Source organism: Kryptolebias marmoratus, linkage group LG10 (genome assembly GCF_001649575.2).
Source record: "Kryptolebias marmoratus isolate JLee-2015 linkage group LG10, ASM164957v2, whole genome shotgun sequence".
Taxonomy (NCBI): domain Eukaryota; kingdom Metazoa; phylum Chordata; class Actinopteri; order Cyprinodontiformes; family Rivulidae; genus Kryptolebias; species Kryptolebias marmoratus.
The window spans coordinates 8,301,467-8,320,622 of NC_051439.1; the positions used below are offsets into that span (position 1 = coordinate 8,301,467).

The 19,156-nt window shown below is 43.8% G+C and overlaps 1 protein-coding gene across 3 annotated transcripts in view; it reads left to right on the plus strand.

The window, feature by feature from the left end:
- Positions 1–17,151: 17,151 nt before the first annotated feature.
- Positions 17,152–19,156, plus strand: part of zgc:110158 (uncharacterized protein LOC553590 homolog) — a 45,393-nt gene continuing 43,388 nt past the window's right edge. For 2 of the 3 annotated variants that reach the window (XM_017414812.3, XM_017414822.3), the window contains exon 1: positions 17,152–17,437. In XM_017414812.3, coding sequence (XP_017270301.1) covers positions 17,382–17,437 — 56 coding nt within the window. In that variant the 5' untranslated portion in view covers positions 17,152–17,381. The remainder of the gene's footprint in view (positions 17,438–19,156) is intronic. The other variant, XM_017414802.3, reaches the window with a different exon arrangement.

Here is a 19,156-nt window from a genome sequence, read left to right on the forward strand (position 1 = left end):
GGGGAGGGGAGGGAAGGAGAAGAAGGGGGCCAAAGAGAGAAAGGAGAAAGATATGGCCAGTGAGCAAAGGCAAAAGGATGAAATGTGTGTGTGTGTGTGTGTGTAGAAAGAGAAGGAAAGCTAGCAGAGAGAAAGCAGAAGATCGACAGGGAGGATAGGGTGAGTATCTGAGGAGAAAAGGAGAGAAAGGAAGGGCGGCCGAGGGGCCCTGCGTGGGGGGTGGGGGTGTTGGAGGAGGCCCTGTAGTTTCGGCCGAGGGGCAAGACAGTCGACGACACGTTTACCCAAACCCTCACCCAGACCTCTACATCAGCGCAACAAAGCTTCACCTTTGATCGTTTTTTTTGATAACTTCTGATCCCGTTGGCTCCACGGATCACCCGTCCTGAGCGGGGGCGGGGGGGTGGAGGATTTGAAAGCACCGAGTGATCAGGGCTTGGTTCGAGAATAATCTAACAAACCACGTCAGATTAACAGCCCCTCTTTCAGATTATGGCGGCGGAAAAAACTGCTGCCTTTGGGCGTTCCCCCGCACAAAGCGGTCAAACCTCCGGTAAAGTCCCGTTCTTTTCCCGGGGTGGGAAATACACACACAACCACACACACAGTAAATTGTACTTTAACCACACACCGTTTGTACTCATCCCCAAGCTTCTGGAAGAACTCTGGCTGATGTTCAACCGCTCATCCTTGACAGAATTGGTGGAGTTCCTTTAAACTAGTTGGTCACTTGGTAAGGACTCGGCTTTTGAGCAAAGTCCACAATAATTCCGAGGTCTGGGCTTTGGGAAGGCCGTTCCAGAATCTGAATAATGTTCGCCAGTTTTAGTCGTTCAGACACCAGTCTTCATGAAGTGTTTGGGACCGTTGTCCTGTTGGAACGTCCAAGCGTCAGACGTCCAGCTGCTGATTTGAGGTGAAGTTGATGAATTCGGAGCTAGTCCTCCTTTGGCACTCTTCCGTCCACTTTGTGCAATGCACAAGCACGATGCTACCGCCACCGTGCTTGAGAGTATGAAGCGTTCTTGGCTTTAAAAGCCTCTCCTTGAGTGGTGTCCCATCCTGGTCCTGGTGGGCCACTATCCTGCACGTTTTAGGTGTTCCTCTGCTTTGACACGCTTGTTCTGTATAACCGAATGCTTACCAGGCTTCTGCGGAACTCGGAGACTTGATGAAGAGCAGAGACGTACCTAAGACCTGCAGGATGGTGGTCCTCCAGGACCAGGATTGGACACGACCGCCTTGAACAAACTTCTTGCCGCCGTGGCCAACAGGTCAGTCTTTGTGTTGCCTGAGCATAAAACCTTTCTCCAGGAGGCATTTGGCTTCTCCATCGAGCTTGGAGCAGGAGCTTGTTTCTTGGTCGGCAGCCTCTCAGTCCGTGGCAATGGGAGACTGTCTTCACCTGTGGACGACTGGAGCAAGTTCCAGTTCATGGTAGACCCGAGCCTTTTTAGGGTTCCGGCTCGTTCCCTAACACTCTGACCAATTTCCTTTCATCTAGACGGATGGAAGTTTCCGGCAAGTATAAATGTGTGTAAGTAATTTTGGTAATAAGTTTAGATAAATATTTGTATTATATATATATATATATTTATGTTCCTTTTATTGAGTGTCTTCGGGCCCAGGTATTGGTGCGCTCCAGTTATGAGTCAGCAGTCAGTTTGAGTCATTTCTGGAATGGTGTGGATTGGCACAGTCACACTTTGTAATAAACACAAAAATAACACGTTCGCTTCACTTGTTCCCACCTTTGGGTCTCTGCCTTTGTGGTCCCTCAACCAACAAAACACTCATCGACAAATAATTTCCAACAACGAATCATTATTAATCGGCTGCACCTAGTTTTGTGCCTCCCATTTGGACCAAAAGTGGTGCGAAACTTAGGAGCATCACTGTGTTACAATCTACATGCTGTACCAACAATGGAGGAAATAAACAGGATTTCTGAGCGAGAATGCAATTATTAAAACAGAGATTCATATAAATATTCTATTCAAAATCACTGTATTTGGATATGGAAAAATAAAAATGAATATAGCCCCAATTTATGAGCTTTTTTATTTATTAATTATTCTCACCTGCCGCCAAAAGGTAAAAAGTGGTAGATCATGTTTTTGCCCACATCTATGTGTGTCTGTCAGCAAAATATCTCATGAACCACTGGATGAAGTTTAATGAAACTTGCAGAAAGTAATCCCAAGATGTACGTCTACAACAGCCCAATTCAAGATGGCTGCTACAGTCAGCTGACTGTAAAAAATGCAAAAATGGCTATAATCTAATCAGTTTTACAGAAATTGATCTCAAATTTGGCGTGGTAGTTGCTGACATTGATCCCCAACACACATTCTGAGGGCAAGAAGATTGTACAAGACCTTTGTTTAAAATCATGCCATTACTTACTCTGAGTCAACTTTGTCTGTTAGAAAGATATTCCATGAACCACAAAACAGATTTTAATGAAACTCTTAGAAAGTAATATTTGGATGTACATCTACAAATCATTAACTTCTGGAGTCAATCCAATTCAAGATGGCTACCACAGCTAATTGACCTTAGCAGACACAAAAATGGCGATAACTCAATCAGTTTTACATATATTGAGCTAAAATTTGATATGAAAGCAGCTGAGAGTCATCCACAACACATACTCTTAACATGACGTCCTGTGACATTGCACAAGGTCGTGTTGTAACTTTATTTTTAAGGTTTGACCAAAACAGCCACAACTACCTGGCTCCTCGTGATTATCTTAGTTTAAAACTCGGGCACGATGGGTGGAGGGTGATATACATTCCTTCAAGGAATACTAAACCTTTCATTTAGGTAGTTTTAAGGTACAGGAACACATTATTGTATTCCCAAAAGAGCTCAAAACCATCGTCACACTTTTCTAATAGCAGCTGATCAAGTATTAAAAACCTCCAAAGTGAAATGTCACCAGAGCCTCTTAAAGAACTACACCCAGAGCTCCTCAGAAGGTGACAGGAAAACAGCATCTGAAATTACTCTACTAGTTGAAAGAAAATAACATCTGTAGACTGTCTGAGCCGCCAATTATACCACCACACACTCAGTTTGTGTCTCTGATAAAAAAACGGGGAGGGGTGGCGGCGGGTCTAGTAAGCGTTCAAACGTTTCTGCGAGGACTCACAATCTGGATCCAATTTGACATCCAGGGCAACATATGTTTCTGTCGCAAGGTTTCAGGTCAAATGTAAATAAAAGACTCTCAGCCCCCTTTATGTTGCGAATTCTTCACACAAAAGCAAAAAAAAAAAGAAAAAAAAAAAGACATTTGGCACGTCGCTGGATCCATGCTAAATCTATGACACATGTTTAAGTGGAGTATTGAATGACGTGTTGCTCCCTTCCGCATGAGAAAAATCCGAAGCGGCTTCGTTCATTCCTGTAGTTTCTGCTTGACGACTGGAATATTTGAACTTTCGTCAGCTAAAACTGTAAAATCAAACACTTTTTTTATCAATAAAAATGACCGCGGCTGGTTTTACAACAAAGTCCGTCAGTACTGTGAGGTCAGGCTTAAAGCAGGCTCTGTGGAAAAGTTTTGAAATATAAATATCTTACCTGTTGCAGATAGATTTTTGAGCTACGCCAGGTTAGCGAAACAGAGTCTAATGTGGATCAAATTGACAAGCGAATGGCTAGTAATGTAATGTAATTCAATGTAAAATTAAACAGAATTACACGCAAGCACATTTTTTTAATCCTTTGCGTCACAACCTGGAGACTTCCTAGCTAGCTTGAGCAGGACCAAAGTAATTAAAAAGTCTCAAAAGTTGCAGAGCGGTGAATCAAGTTTTACACTGCACCCAATTCCACATTACTGAAATGTAATAATAGTCCTGCAGGAAGGGCACCAGAAGCACTACAGCTAGCTGCTGCTGCTGTTAGCGTTTGCGGATGACTACAGAATTCAAAACAACCGCCTAAAACAAAACTGGCCCCAGCTGGATAACTCAAACTAGCTGTTAGCTCGTCAGACTCTGTTCTTCAGGCTGACGTTGCTCAACTATCTATCTACAACAGGTAAGATATTAGTTGTTCATAACCTACAGAAGCCCGCTTCAAAAGCCCTGAACTGTTGGTTTAATATATCAGCAATGCTGCATGACTGAGACTCTGTTTCGGACAGAGGAATACTCAGAGATAGGCCCGCATTCACTGGCTGATGGAGAGCTTCTTTTGTTTGTTTATCATAATGTTGTGTGCTCGCGGTTACAAAACGGGAGCTGTTTTCCCCTAAAATCGTCAAAGCAGTTGTCTCGTGCTTGGCATTCGTCGCTGAGACTACCAACAGGATTGCAACGCTGCCGCCTTTCAGATCTTGGAGGTCAGGGTTTGGTCCCGGTGAGCCAGCCGCTGTAGGCAGAGTCAGGCCCGGGTACGCGTGTTTGCTGACGCCAGCGCAGACCGGAAACAGGAGGCTCGGCTTCGTGCAGTCAGGGGGAGAGAACCTGCCGGACTGAACGCCTAGACCCCAAATCTGCAGGAGACTCCCGACGGCTCCCAACTGCTGACGGGGCGAGGAAACGATCCCGAGGTGCCGTCTTATTGGTCCGCAACCCCCCCTCGGGCTGAATGGATCCCGGCCTCCGGTTAGGAGATGGTCCTGGTCCCACTCGAGAAGCTCCAATAGCAAGACTGAGCCGTTTGGCGCTGGCAATAAAAAAAAAAAAAAAATTGGCAAGCTCTTCAAGGGCGCAACCCAACGTTTTCCGAACAAATGTGGCCCCACGTAAGGAGAAATAATCAGGCTTTCCAAGAGTTATCGCCAAGAAGCATTGCTACAAGAAGGAAATAATCGACCAAATACAAATTTCCTTACTTTTGTGCTGTTTGTATATGCTAACGTTAACAAGATGCACGGCTGATCATCATCCTTCATGACATGCCGCCTTTCACCGCCGCCGCCGCTGAACGAGCTCTGTATGTGTGAACCGAAGGACACCAGGTGAAGCAAACATACCGCTCCAGCTTGAGTGAACGTCTGGAGACGTGTCTCGAGCCAGCGTGACGCTAGCAGCTAATGGTTTTTCCCGGGCGCGTGTATCTTCAGGGCGCGCTCGCCAGTCAGCCATGGGAACTTTGCGCGTCTGACTGCGAGTCCGTGGAGCTGCCCTGTCAGAAATAGGCCGGGTTGGGTTCAAAAATGTTTCATAAGCCGAGGCTGACCTCCTTCCTTTCTGCTTCCCCCCACACCCCTCCCCGGTCTCTCTGCCTCTTCTGTCTCCCTTGTACCCAAACATCACGACAGTCGACGCAGAACCGTTCGTTCCCCGCGTCGTTTACGGGTTGCTCTGCGACTCATACCCTTCCCAACGAACCGGCGAGGGGGAGACGGTTGACACGGCGCCGTGGCTTGCCATCGCAAGGGTGCACGGATCGGCGTGCGCCTCCCCGCAAAGTCACTTTTCCACGCGCGCGGGGACGTAATTGCGCGCACGTGCCTCCGTGTTCGCCTCAGCCCGCCGCTCGACTGCCATCTGAATCTGTGGCACGTACGGCGGAGCTACGGAACAGCAGATTGGCAGTCAGGAGGGAGGAGAGGAGGTGGGGGGGTAAAAANAGACAAATAGAGATACAGAAAAACAGAGACTGGCTCAGAACAGGGGGGGGGGCATCAGCATACAGCAGCAGGCTGTGGTGTTCCAAGCAGCAGCAGTAAAAATAGGAGAGAGGGGAAGCAGAGGAAAGAGAGAAAGACTTGAGTTAGACAAATAGAGATACAGAAAAACAGAGACTGGCTCAGAACAGGGGGGGGGGCATCAGCATACAGCAGCAGGCTGTGGTGTTCCAAGCAGCAGCAGTAAAAATAGGAGAGGGGGGGGAGAAAACAACGATGGCTTGAAAGATTAAATTCCTGTTGGAGTAGGAAGTGCGGAGAGAGGGAAGAGGCGACGTTGGAGGGAGGCGAGGGATGAAACCCGCCGGTTTTATCTGCGGGGTCTGGGCCGACGTGGATGACGCCATCACTCGCCTCCAACCGCCTCTGAAAAAAATACTCTTCATGAGTGGTTAACGCTTTTCTCAGATCCAGGTAGAAATCAGGAGGAGTTTTAACAAATTAGCATATCTGTTGCACCAATGTCTCAAAAAAAAAGAAGACATTTTAAAGTTGTTCTTGTGGATCGTTAACACAGTTTTAACATTTTTTTTAAATATTTGAGTTGAAGCTAGCTAAAATTGTTCCATCTATTCCTTTTAACCTTTACTGGCAGCAGGCAGTCATGTAATTCCCCTGTGTGTCTGTTAGTAAAATATCTCACAAACCAAACAGGCAAATTTTGGTTAAACTCCCAGAAAGTAATCGCTGGATGGTCATCTGCAGCTGATTACCTTTTGGAGTTAACTCAGTTCAAGCTAACCCGGCCAGGTGACATCTGTGAACACGAAAAGTGACGATAACGCAGTCGTTTTTACAGCTAAAACTAGGTGTGGTAGTAGCCGAGAGTCATTCCCAATACATACTATGAGAGCTAACAGATTTAAAATGATGTTCAAAACTCCTTCAAGGAATGCTAGTTTCATTCGAGGCGAGGTTCCGTTCAAAGGAACTGTTTTTGCAATGAGTACGATTTTATTTGCTTACACCACGCAAACTAAATGTTCATGTATGCGATTTTGTTAAATATTTACTTTGGCGGGGGGGGGGATCTGTAAATGCATCTCTAATGAGATCAACAAATGGTCAATCTGGTTGAATAAAAACAGCATTCCTTGAAAGAATGGCTATCGTCTGGCACCTTGAAGGCCAAAGTTTTAAAGAGCTCTTGCGTGATCTGTAAGCACTCAGAGTACGTGTTGGGAATCACTCTCAGCTACTACCACGCCAAATTTTAGCTTGATATCTGTAAAAATGACTGATTTACAGGCATTTTTGTGTTTACTAAGACTGATAAGCTGTTGCAGCCATCTTGAATTAGATTGACTTAAAAAAAAAAACAGCTGTAGATGTGTATCCAACGATTACTTTCGGAGCGTTTCATTAAAATCTGTCCAGTGGTTCATGAGATATTTTGCTAACAGACAGTCAAACTCACACACCCATGCATTTCGGAGCAATAATAATATTGTTAGCATTTCTACACTTGAAACTTTTTTTTTTTAATATGGCCCCAGACTGAAACAAAAAAACCAACCACTTATCACTGATTCAAACATTAGCAGAAATATTTAACATCCATAAAAAGATTAATTATAGAGGACACGGGAGCGCGGTTTTTATGTTGTCACAATGGGCTCGGAACTTCACAAGACACGGCAACTTGTTTGGGTTTTCAGCTGCTCGGCTGCTTTTCGGCCCCCTATTTCCTTTCATGCTGCTTTCCTCGCAAACACTAATGTCAGCAAGTTCTCGCACATTAATCAAAGGCTGACACGCCGGTTTTCTCACAATTTACAGCCCACCGCAGCTATAGGTTGCTCGTGTCTGCGAGTCGTTAGAAGTTCGGTTAGGGTGACGCTTTAAACGGTACGTTTCATTTAACCGTTGAAGTAAAATTAAAGAAGCAACGAAGCTATGATAAAAATACGGTCTCCGTTGCGCCGTGGCTTATCTCGTAAGCCTCTTTTAGGGTGCCCCCCCCCCCGACCTTGAATTCGACAATCTCATCCTTCAGAAATACTAATCCAAAAACTGTTGATTATTTGTGCTCAACTTGTTTAATAAGCACTTGAATCTGACTCATTTTGTGACCAACGTGCATTTTTTTATTTACTATTCACCCGGTGTATTTTTTTAAGCAGTTTTTCTACTCGTTGTGGTGCATAAAATTTAATTGGATTTTGAATTTAATTAGAAGTAAACTGAAAAGTGGTGTGTGCAATATGTGTTCGAACCAGAGACTCTCAGTTGGACTGAGGTCTGGGCTTTGACTGGCCCATTCCAGGATATTTAACATTTGTCCTTAAAGCAGAGGCTGTGTGTTTAGGGACGCTGTCCCGCTGGAAGGTGGACCTTCGTCTCAGTCTCAGATCTCAGGAAGCAGGTCCCCCGTAAAAATTTTCTGTATTTTTCTCCATCAATCAGTTTCTTAATCCCTGCTGATAAGAAACCCCCTCATCTGCAGCATGATGCTGCCGCCACCGTGCTTCACCGTAGGGATGGTGTTCACAGAATGATGAGCGGTGTTCGAACTAGATGTGGGTTTGCTTTTGACAGTAAACCTAAAGTTCAGTTTTAGTCTCATCCAACCGCAGCAACTTCTTCCACACGTTTGGTGGAAGCCATCTGGCTTATCATAATGAAGCTGGAGCTTCTGACCTGATTCAGTGGTTAAATCACCTCTTCATGTTCTGCAGAAGCCTGATAGTCACCCATTGATTCAAATCAGGTGTGTTGGAGCAGAGAAACAAGTAAAACATGCAGGATGGTGGCCCACAAGGACCAGGATTGGAGAGAACTGATTTATATGATCCCTCTGTGAGAGATCACAAAGATAATCAAACGGTTCAAAACTCACGGAAGAATACTGCACCGATATAGGCGTCAAGTATAAACGTCCACACCGCTCGCTGAGGTCTGTGCACGGAGTCCTGCGGGACTATAACTGAGCCTTAATGCTGCCAGCGGTGCGGTTTTGTAGTTTACCAAAGTCGTACTAAAACATCACAACTTCTTCCATATATAAGGCGCACTGTCGTTTTGAGAAAATGGAAGGCTTTTAAGTGCGCCTTATAGTCCGGAAAATACTGTACTTTCTAAAAAGTTTATCAAAATTTGCCCTCTGGTTCGTGAGATATTTTGCTGACACGACAGACAAACGAACACACGGATCCGACAAAAACATTATCGATGCCACCAAAGTCGATGATAATACCAGCTATAGCCAATCACAGCTTACGTAGTCGAGTTCTTCTTGTGTTTTTAAGGATTCCCATACAGAATCCAGAAACATCCATAAATTGGGTTAACCGATGGTTCTGAATAGGACCTTAGGAGGAAGTCTGAAGGGTTATTTGTCTCTTCATTTGTCCTGGGACGAAACACTCAACCTCTCGCTCAATGTCAGCAGGGACAGACTTGCGTGACCTTCTTCTGGATGCCGAATTTTATTAATTTTTTTGTTGTTGTTCTTGTTGTTGTTTTTCTGCGCTGACTTTACCTCCGACCTCCACAAAGCGAAAGCCAGTTTTCACGAGCGTACACGGAAGGTTGGAAGGAAGGAAGCGACGCTGGAAGGAGTCCCGCAAATTTCTAAGGAGCCGATAGAGAGACTCCAACAAGCCGACTGATTGGCGCCGTAAAAAGACGCCATTCATTTCGAAATGAACGTGTGAATGGGACGCTTCTGAGAGGGATCTGGAGTGAAGAAAAATACAGGTTTGGCGTGATTGAGCTCAAACCTGTTTGGGGGGGTGGGGGGAGGCTGCACGTGCGTGTATATGTGTGTGTGTGTGTGTGTGTGTGTGTGTGTGTACCCTCTCCTTGATAAGATAGGGGCTTCGTTAGGGTAATTACAGCTTTGCAATGTAAATAAGCCTGTCATAGAGGAGAGAGACACACCCACTGCTTTTTCAGACCCAATTAACCTAACTCCCCTGGAATTTACATACCTAACAACCTCAATAAACACATGGAGGGGAGGAAAAAATACATCCAAAGATTATTATTTGCACGTTTATACACTTTATTAAAGTAAAAACATAGATAACTTTCAATTCTTTGTGCACGCCAAACTTCTCCAGAGCCAGTCTGAGACACCAGGCAGCTCAGAATGTGTGTGTGTGTGTGTGTGCACTCGAAGCTGCTTGAGCGAAGAGACTACAGCCAGCCAGGTGATATCTGTATGCATAAGGCATCACCCGGGGCTAACTGGCTGCTGGAGCTGTGGTGAGCAGCATCTATCATCTCAGGCCACTGATGAATGTCTGTCCTGAATGGCTCTTTGGCGTAGTGGGGGCAGGGGGGGTGGGGTGGGGGGGTGCAGAGAGAGCACAGAAATGACACGATGGAAGGAGAAACAGGGGAGAAGGGAGGAGGAGCGGGAGGAGACAAGGTGGGAAGCTGAGTGGAGGAGGAGGAAAGGAAAAGAAAAAAAACCCCAACAAGAACGCAGAAGATAAAGATGGGGAGCAAAGCTCAGAGAAGAAGTGGAGAAGCTGCGCATATTTAATGAGACTGCATAAGAATAGGGACGGAGAAGCGCGGGAGAGAGGAGGTGGAGGGAGAGATGCAGGAGAATGGTGAGAGGGAAGGGAGGAAGGATGGAACAGAAACAAGGAGATGTCAAAGAAGAGAGCTGAAATGGTGGTGGAGGAGAAATAAGACGGCAGGAGAGACGGAGATCGAGCTGGAAGGTGTGGGTGAACAAGCCAAAACGGGGGGGGAGAGTGTTAGGGAGGAATTAAAGTTGGTCAGGGGAGGCGAGGACGGCGTGGAGGATGGAGGAAGACAAAAAGACAGTGGACAAATAATAAACCAAATAACTACCCAAACAAAACTTGAAAAAAATGCACCAGCCCTTACCAGGCAAAACTTGGAGATTTCCTATATGAAATAACTTACAAGCAAGTTCTACATTAAAAATTGATTATATTTTTGAATGTATTATGTTGCTTTCAGGGAGCCAAGCATAGATCTGGGAGCATGTTCCAGCTGTGAGCTTCTGTCACGCTGTATGACCCTCAACACCCATAAGAACATCATAAAACTAAACCACACACTGGTGCATCTTGTCCTAATGGAACATGGACATCAATAAATATGCTGTATATTTTGAACAGATATCAATAAAATTGCAGTCATGACTTAATGCTAATTAGCTCTTTTTTTGTGGCTTTTAAGTGGTTGTAAATTTTTGCACACATATGTTCAATAACAGTGCTGGTTTATATTCACTAAACTCCATTAAATTAAAATATTGTTGGAATTTAAACACGTGCAGCACTAATTAAATTGGTATTCAGTTGTTTTACCATTATTTCTTTAATGAATGTATTCAGACATGCATGTCTTTTAGCATCATTAGGGGGTGCCGCAATGCCCTCCGCGCCCCTACTTCCCATGACCACGTCTTGATGAGTTTTTTTTGGATTTTGGCTGCTTTTTTTTTTCAATTCAATGTCAGGATTTGGGTTTTCCTTGTGTTTTTTGTGTTTGTCTTGTTTCATTTCGAGTTTGTTCTTGTTCTGTGTGTCGTCTTTGTTTATCCCGGTCTTGGTTCTGTCTTTGTTCCTCGTGTGTGTGCTGCATTCCCTCCTCCTCAGTCTGTCTGTCATTCTCCTGCCATGCCCATCTCCACCTGCCTGCAGTCGTCATCGCTCACCTGCGCCCACTTACCTCGTTACCACGTTCTCCACCTCTCTGCCGGTTCATTGTCGCTTCCCTGTCCCCTTTGTTGCTTCATGTTTGCTCCTCCTGTTTTGGATTTTTGTTATGTCTATTTTCTGCTGCCTCTCAGATTAATAAATTAATAAATTAGTTTCTTCGTCTCCTTCGCCTTCACCCCACATCATGACACTCACTGTCATTTGACAGTTTTCAGATAATCTTTTTTGTTTGTTAAGCCTCTTAATTTAATTTTAAAAAATGCTCCTAAACTCAAGGGATGAGCCAGCGTTGTCTCGACACATAAAGAACCAACTTTCAATGAGATCTTTTCTTCTTTTTTTTTTACTAACAGCCTGTAACAAAGACAATTTGTTCCCATTTCTTTACTCAAATCCAAAGAAAATACCAAATAACCGAGTTTGACAGACAGAAAATAGAGGTTTGGTGCCAACAGGATGATTCTCAAGGTGTAATTAGCAGGAAACTTGGCTTACGTGATCAAATGAAATGCATCTCTCAGGTTTTGTCGTAGACTTTCTCCTCGTTTCTTAAAGTCACGACTTGTTTTCAGGCACACGCCGCATGTTGTGCTGTCATGGTCGGGGAAAATGTGGGAAAATGAGCGGGAAATAAAAACAACCAAAGGCAAGAAAGTGAAAAAATTAGGGGTGGGTTTAACTTTTGCACAGTCCCAATAGTTCAGCGCCGTCTCATATCAGTTTGTAAAACTGTTATTGAAGGTAATCGGTTTATCTTTGTCTGTGCGTGTAGGTACAAGCGCTCAAAAAGACTTGATAAACGAAAGTCTGCAGTTCTGACTTTGTGCTGGCAGCCTTAATGGGTCAAAGTGTGTGTGTGTGTGTGTGTGTGTGTGTGTGTGTGTGTGTATGTGTGGTGGGGGAATGATCTAAGAGACCTGGATTTGTCTCCTGTTCAGACTGGTACAATTCACATTTCTTTAGCCGCACACTTCCCCTGTGTTATTTGACTCGCTGTCTTACTTCTGCGTTCACCTTAAGCTTTGGGCCCGACCAGAATGGCGATTGGCGCTTGCGTTCACTTTCAGACCCAGTTTCGTCAGGTTTGGGACCCATTTTGTAAGGCGAACAGAGCATCACTTGTGCTCGGAAAGACAAATTTGCCGCGTTGACTAGAATCAAAGCAGAGCGAGACAGTTTTTCAGATGGAGTAGTGCTAGCCATCTATTTGCAAATGTTGCTGTACCCACATGTTCTGCTGTGCTCAGGACCCTTATGTACAGGTGTATGCAGAGATTATCTGTCATGCAATGGCATAATTGCAATTTTAGTAAACCCTGCACTAAGTACAGTCAGATTTACCTTCAGATTGTGGAATCACTGGCATCATCATTTATTTGTGACTCAGTGATTAATCATGTGCTGTAGTTGTTTTAGAATCTGTTATTTATCGTTTTTTATGTGTTTCTTTTATCTCTTTATTGTTACTTTACTGTGGACCATCCTTGTGCCTGGATTAAAGATTGATTGGTTTTAATTGGATCGGATCAGTGGCCTAGTGGTAGAGTGTTCACCCTGAAACTGGGAGGTTGTGGGATCAATCCCTGACCGGGTCATACCAAAGACTGTAAAAATGGGACCCATTGCCACCCTGCTTGACACTCAGCATTAAGGGTTGGAATTGGGGGGTTAGATCACCAAATGATTCCCGAGTGCAGCACCGCTGCTGGTCACTGCTCCCTCAGGGGATGGGTCAAATGCAGAGAACAAATTTCACACACTCAGGTGTGTGACAATCAATGGTACTTTAACTTCAGCTTAAATGAGACTGGGTGAAATTTTAAATAAGATATCCTGGGACTGGTAATCTTAAATTAACCCGCCTTATTTGCCTGAGCTACTGAGTTTTCAAATGCCTGGGTCTTCCAATCAGTTTTTATTAGATACACCAAGGACCAGGTCAAAACGTTGGGGTGATCGGGGTTTTTCAGCACCCCCTGAAGCCAGCTGCCTCTGGACCTACGCTCCACCACCGATCTGAGTCTTTTAAAATCAAATCTTAATTCAGGTTAACTTTGAATAGTAACTAGCACGCCATCCTTATAGCCCTGACTTTTAATCTTTTGTTTGTTTTCATGATTCTTTCCTAAGTCTTTTTGTCTGTAAGGGGCTATATAAATAAATAAATGATTTATTGATTGATTGATTGATTGATTGTACTGGTTTGGAGATTTAAATTCAGACACTTCATTGAAGGCCTACTAAGACCTGTGTTGGCTAAGATCAGTTAGCTGCGGCGATCAGCTTGAATTAGGTACCTCCAAAAGTCAGTCATTTGTAAATGCACAGCACATCTAATGGTTTCTGAAATATTTTGCCAACAGACCCATCGTGTTGACTCTCACAGATAATGTCAAAGTTTTAAGCAGATAATCTGCAACGTGTCGCACTTTTAGGATGTATTGTCTATTAGTCTCACCTACTACCACACCAGCTTTTAGCTCAATATCTATAAAATTGACTGAGTTACAGCCATTTACTGCCTCAGCTAACTGATATATTATGTGTTAGTAAAATATTGCTAACACAACAGACAAATGAACACACAGACAGGAGCAAAAACCTTCGGTGTCAGGAAATAATCATTAGATGTGATTTTTTTTACATCTACAAATAAATAAAATCATCTAAAATGCTTGAAGATTGTTTAATTAAAAGACAGGTAAACAGATGGGTATCTTAAAATGAAAAAAACCCCAACAACAATCAGATTTATTTAAATGAAACAGGAAGCAGAATGAAAGAAAAAGCTCCGACTGTTAGTGTTTGTCTTTGTGCCGGAGGAGAGATGGTTTTCTCAGGAATCATTGGGTTCTTCGGATCAATAGTGGTGCTATGATAAGACAGTGATAGAGTTTGTGGTCCAGATCATACAGGATGCCTGCACTATCACTTTCTCTGTTTTCCCTCTCCACTAAAACCCTCTAATTCTGATAAGACTTGGAGGTAAATGGGACGAGGGAAAAAAGCAAAAGCAGCAGCTGCTTATAAGTAGATAATACATTTAAAATACTTACAAAGAAGATACGTTTTCAAATGGTTTAGGTGTACATTTTTACCAGAATCGGCAAAATATCACCAATAAAAAGACCTGAATCGCCATAGTAACTGCACATTTGTGTCTCTCATTCCCTGCCAACAAACTGAAGAAATGCACAAAAACAGACTGATGGTCACACATGAGAATTAGTTTTTTTGTTTTTACAGTGTTTTTTGTTGATATGACAAGTCAAAAAGACCCTTCACTTCCAGTTTTGAGGGGAATATTTAGAGCTTAAATAAAGCTGAAGTCTACGGAAGCACTCTCTGCGCGCTAGGAGGATTTGTAAGAAAACTGCGAGTCCTGTAGCGGTGAGAGACACACTGGGCGAAAGAAGACAAAAACTCCTATATTTTGATGTATAATTTGTATAAGCGCTTAAAAAAACTGGGAGTAAAAAATGTTTGTTCGCAAAAGATTCGAAAATTTTCAAGGTGTCAGCTGTCAGTTGAACGTCACGTGGAAAAATCTCCAAAAATTCATAAAATCTTCAACTGCGATTGTGTTAAAAAAACATTAAAGATATCAAAGAGTCAGTTCAGTCAGGCAAAGTTTAACTTTCTGTGACCTGTTTAAACTTTAAATGATGTTTCTGTTATGAATAATGTTTCAAAATGTCATCTATGGGGAAATTTCTTCGTTTTTTTTTGCTAATTTTGTCTATGTTGTGTCACACAGCACTGCTAAAAGTCACAACACACTATTCCCAGTTGAGCTGCACGTTTTGATGTATAATTTGGATGCTTTATTTTTTATTTTTTAAATCTGCAGGACATAAAAATGGACAAAGATTGTGAGTCTTTCAAAGGTTATACATTGGAACCTATCAAAATAAAAATAAAAAAACCTGGGTAAATTTTTAGAGGGAATATGTGCAAATATGAAAACATTTGGTTAGAGATGAAAGAAATAATGCATTGCTGGATTACTGTCGTCTTTTAAATCACCTCGAGGATCAAATGGGGATTCAGGTTCCTGTCCTTCAGCGGTTCACCTCCTAGTTATCAGACAGATATGTATTTGTTAAATGGGGTAAATTATTTTCTCCTGCAGTCCCTATCAATCGCGGAGTTCCTCAGGGATCCATATTGAGCCCAGTGTTTTCACACTGTACATGCTTCTCTTGGATCGCATATTCTGCTAATACAGTATTTAATTTTATTGTTATACACACATTTAAATGCCACCGAGTCCTAAATCGTAATAACGAGATGAACTCCTGGATGGCTAGTAACGCCAGCTTTAACTCGGATTAAAAACTGATGAAAGGTGAGCACATCCTGTGACTTGTTCTAGCTCTGTCTCACCTGAATCCGAGGGAGTTTATATATGTTATTAATACATCGCCAGCTGGATGCCTTCACATATATCTGTTGCATCGTTCAGGGGATAATGTGCGTCTATATGTAACACAAAGTAGTGCAGAGGGAGAAATGAAAATCATGCTCCTCACTCTTCTTCTCTGGCTGCTTTCTGTCCTTTTTGCTCCTTTATTCTTCTATAAAATGTCTGCTCATTTGAGCAGGTGTTTGTGTCCTCATGTAAAAAAGCACGCCTTAGCACACACACACACACACACAGAGAAATGTATTTTCTTTCTCCCTCGCTCTGTCACGTACACAGAAACGCATGCTTATGTCCGTACACACGCCGACGTGCACGGGGAGCTCCACGCACACAGACAGTCATCTGTGCCCTTCCCACAGCTCGTAGCACAAAAACAGAACACACTGCCTGTCCCTGCCTCACACACACACTCTGCAAAAAGCCCTCTGCACACTCTTAAAGAGACACGACGCAGATTTACACTTTACCGTCAGGAGCCGCCGCCGTCCCTGGACATGAATATGTACGTTAGCCCGAGGTGATTGGTCGTTTATAAATGAAAGTGTGAAATGATTCGCTCAAACAGTAAAACACAACAAAGTGCCATTGGTATCGTTATGAACGGTCTGGTAGTGAGGGTTCACAGCTATTAACTGGATGACGTTTCCAAACAATACGTTCTGAAATGTTCCCTCAAAACTCGTGTTTTAAGTTCAGCTTAAGAGTATAAAAATCTCATGTAGACTCGAGATCATGAAAGTCAAACTGACCAGCAACTGTGGAGCTAAAATAAGTTGTTAAATGTTGATGTTTTCTCGTCTGAGAGAGACACTTTTAGTAACTTGGGTAGCCCGTGAGCACCGGTTTGGGAGCCATTTGCTGCACAAAATAAATAAATAAATAAATTATGGCCTCCTTTTTTGCGGTTAGATAACTGAATTAGGTAACGTAATAAAGCCAATCAGTAGTGTACATGAACTGCGGTGCAGGGAGGGACAAAAAACTAGAATATATATATGTATTTATATGAAAAATACATTTTTTTTACTGATCCCACTTTTCTAATGCACATGGAGCAACAAAGGTGACAAACTGGGTGCAAGAAAAGGACAAAAATGACAGTACATGGTGCAAATGCGTCTGCATAATTAGATCATTTATTTAACAATTAGAGAATAATTTCAGTAAAAAAGAAATAAATGCAATGTGAGGCCTGAATGCGAAGGCCTCCTGGAAAAAAGAAAACTTGAACTTGAGCGAAGTTTGCAAAAATTGGGACACTGTGGCTTTAAGAAGCCCCCACCGGCTCGCAACGGGGGGAGTGCGGGCCGAATCCAGGAACAGCGATTGAAAAAAAAAAAAAAAAGAAAAAAAAGAAAAGAAAAAAAAAAAGCTCCACCACTGGACTGTTTCAAGTTCCCCCCACGACTGAAACCCTGCCTGATTTGTGGGCAATGTTGGGGATGTAGAAAAAAAAAAAAAAGAAAAACGAAACCGGAGCAAAGAGAGCGCAAGAAGAAGAAGAAGAAGAAGAAGAAGAAGAAGAAGAAGAAGAAGAGAGACAGGGAGACAACACTAACTGGGGTAGCTATGGAGATAGTAGGTTTTCCTGGTTGCTTTCTTTGACAGGTGTCGAGTGGGGGGAAATAAAACAAAAGTACCGAGAGCAGCTTCCAAGATGTACGGCAAGGGGAAAGGAGCTGTGGTCCCCTCCGACAGCCAGGCGAGAGAAAAGTAAGTAAATGATCGCGGTGTCACAACAGAAAGCCATCTTCTCCCCCCGGACTGATGTGGAGCAGCCCCGGTCACTCCGGAGCCTTTTATAACAACCAGCCGGGCTGCTGAAAGTTGAGCTTGTTGGCTGTGTTTACCACTTCTTATTTGTTGCTTTTGCTTGCATCCTCACAACTTACTTGCTTGCTTACTGACTGACTCGCTGGCTGACTTAGTTAGTTATTAAGTTAGTTAGTTAGCTAAAGCGGCTAGCTACAGCAGCTAGCTAAACAGTTTGTTTCTCCCGGACACTAAAAGTTGCGCCACTTTTTTGTTGTTGTTGTTTTGTTTTTGTTCTTTTATTTTTATTTTTGTCTTGTTCTGTTTGTTTCGTCTTGTTCTGTTAAGCATATTGGAGCTTTCCCCAGGCTTTCTTTCCCCCCTCCTCGCCTCCGTCGTGTGGAACAATGCGCTTCTTGTCGGAGTGGCGCTTTGTGTTGTGGCTGTGCTTTTGTGTCGCTCCGCTCCTCATAGCACCCGGTTACCAAAAAACAGCAAAACAAAATAGGATACAGGTGTGTTTTTTAGTATATATATATATATGTATATATATATATATATATATATATATATATATATATATATATATATATATATATATATATATAGAAGGGACTGCAGACTAACGTGTTCTCGTGAGTCTGAGCGCGTGCCCGCCGGCTGTAGTAACTTTTAGCAAAGCACCTCCAGTGTGGGTGTGTTGGGGGGGGGATAGGTGCTCCTCGGCGGCTGTGGAGGTGGGGAGCTGCACCCCACCTCCAGCAGCTCCAGCCTCTTTGTCTGCACTCTCTTTTTTGTGTGTGTGTGTTTTGTTTTTGTCTCTTGTCCCCTCAGGAGACACCACTGTTACTGACACTCCAGCAAGCTGCAGAGCTTAAATATTGATTTCACAAACATCCAGGCGTTAGCAGCAAAGGTACTGATGAGTGAACTTTCCTCTGATGGTCCCAACATCCTGCTCAGGATTGCAGTTAAAGTTTCTGACTTCCACAGCTGGGGACAGCCTGACTTGAAAGTCTGCATCCAGATGAACAGGGCACCCCCCCACCCCGAACGCCTCATTACATTAGCGGCGAACTTTCTTTTTTGCATCTTCTCCCCACGACAAAAACGTCTCGCTTCGTCTCACTTGCTGCTTCTCGTCCCTCGCTCCGCCGTTGAATTATTGAGGCGGACTGAAGCAGCTGCTCTCGGCTTTGAGCTGAGAAGGGAGACAGGAGAGAGGGGAGGGGGAGGCATGGTGGGGCAGACTCATATATGTTTAACGAGGAGGGGGGTTTGTCGGGAGCCTCTGGCAGGATGTCAGGTGTATTGACGGTGCACCACGCCAGGGAGATTTCCCTCTCTGTGGATGTAAGCGTACACTGATGTCTGCCACCCGGCCACCCCTCTTCCATCCCAGGATGTTTAAGAGGAGACGCTAGCAGGGAGGTCAAGGGGTCGCCTCACACGGAGAAAAAAAGCTTTTTATTTAAACATGAGAAAAATGACAGAGTTCAGCTATTCTGTGCAAAATCTACACGCCACCTCTCTTCATCTGCCCCCTTGTAGCAGACTCTAAGAGCCGCTGTCTTTTTCCTTGTTTTCCGCTCGGCTCCCAGCACCTCCTCCTCCTCCTCCTGTGTTTAAACTCCCAACCTCGCCTCCCGTGCTCCCCTGAAAGTGACCCCCCCCCCCCCC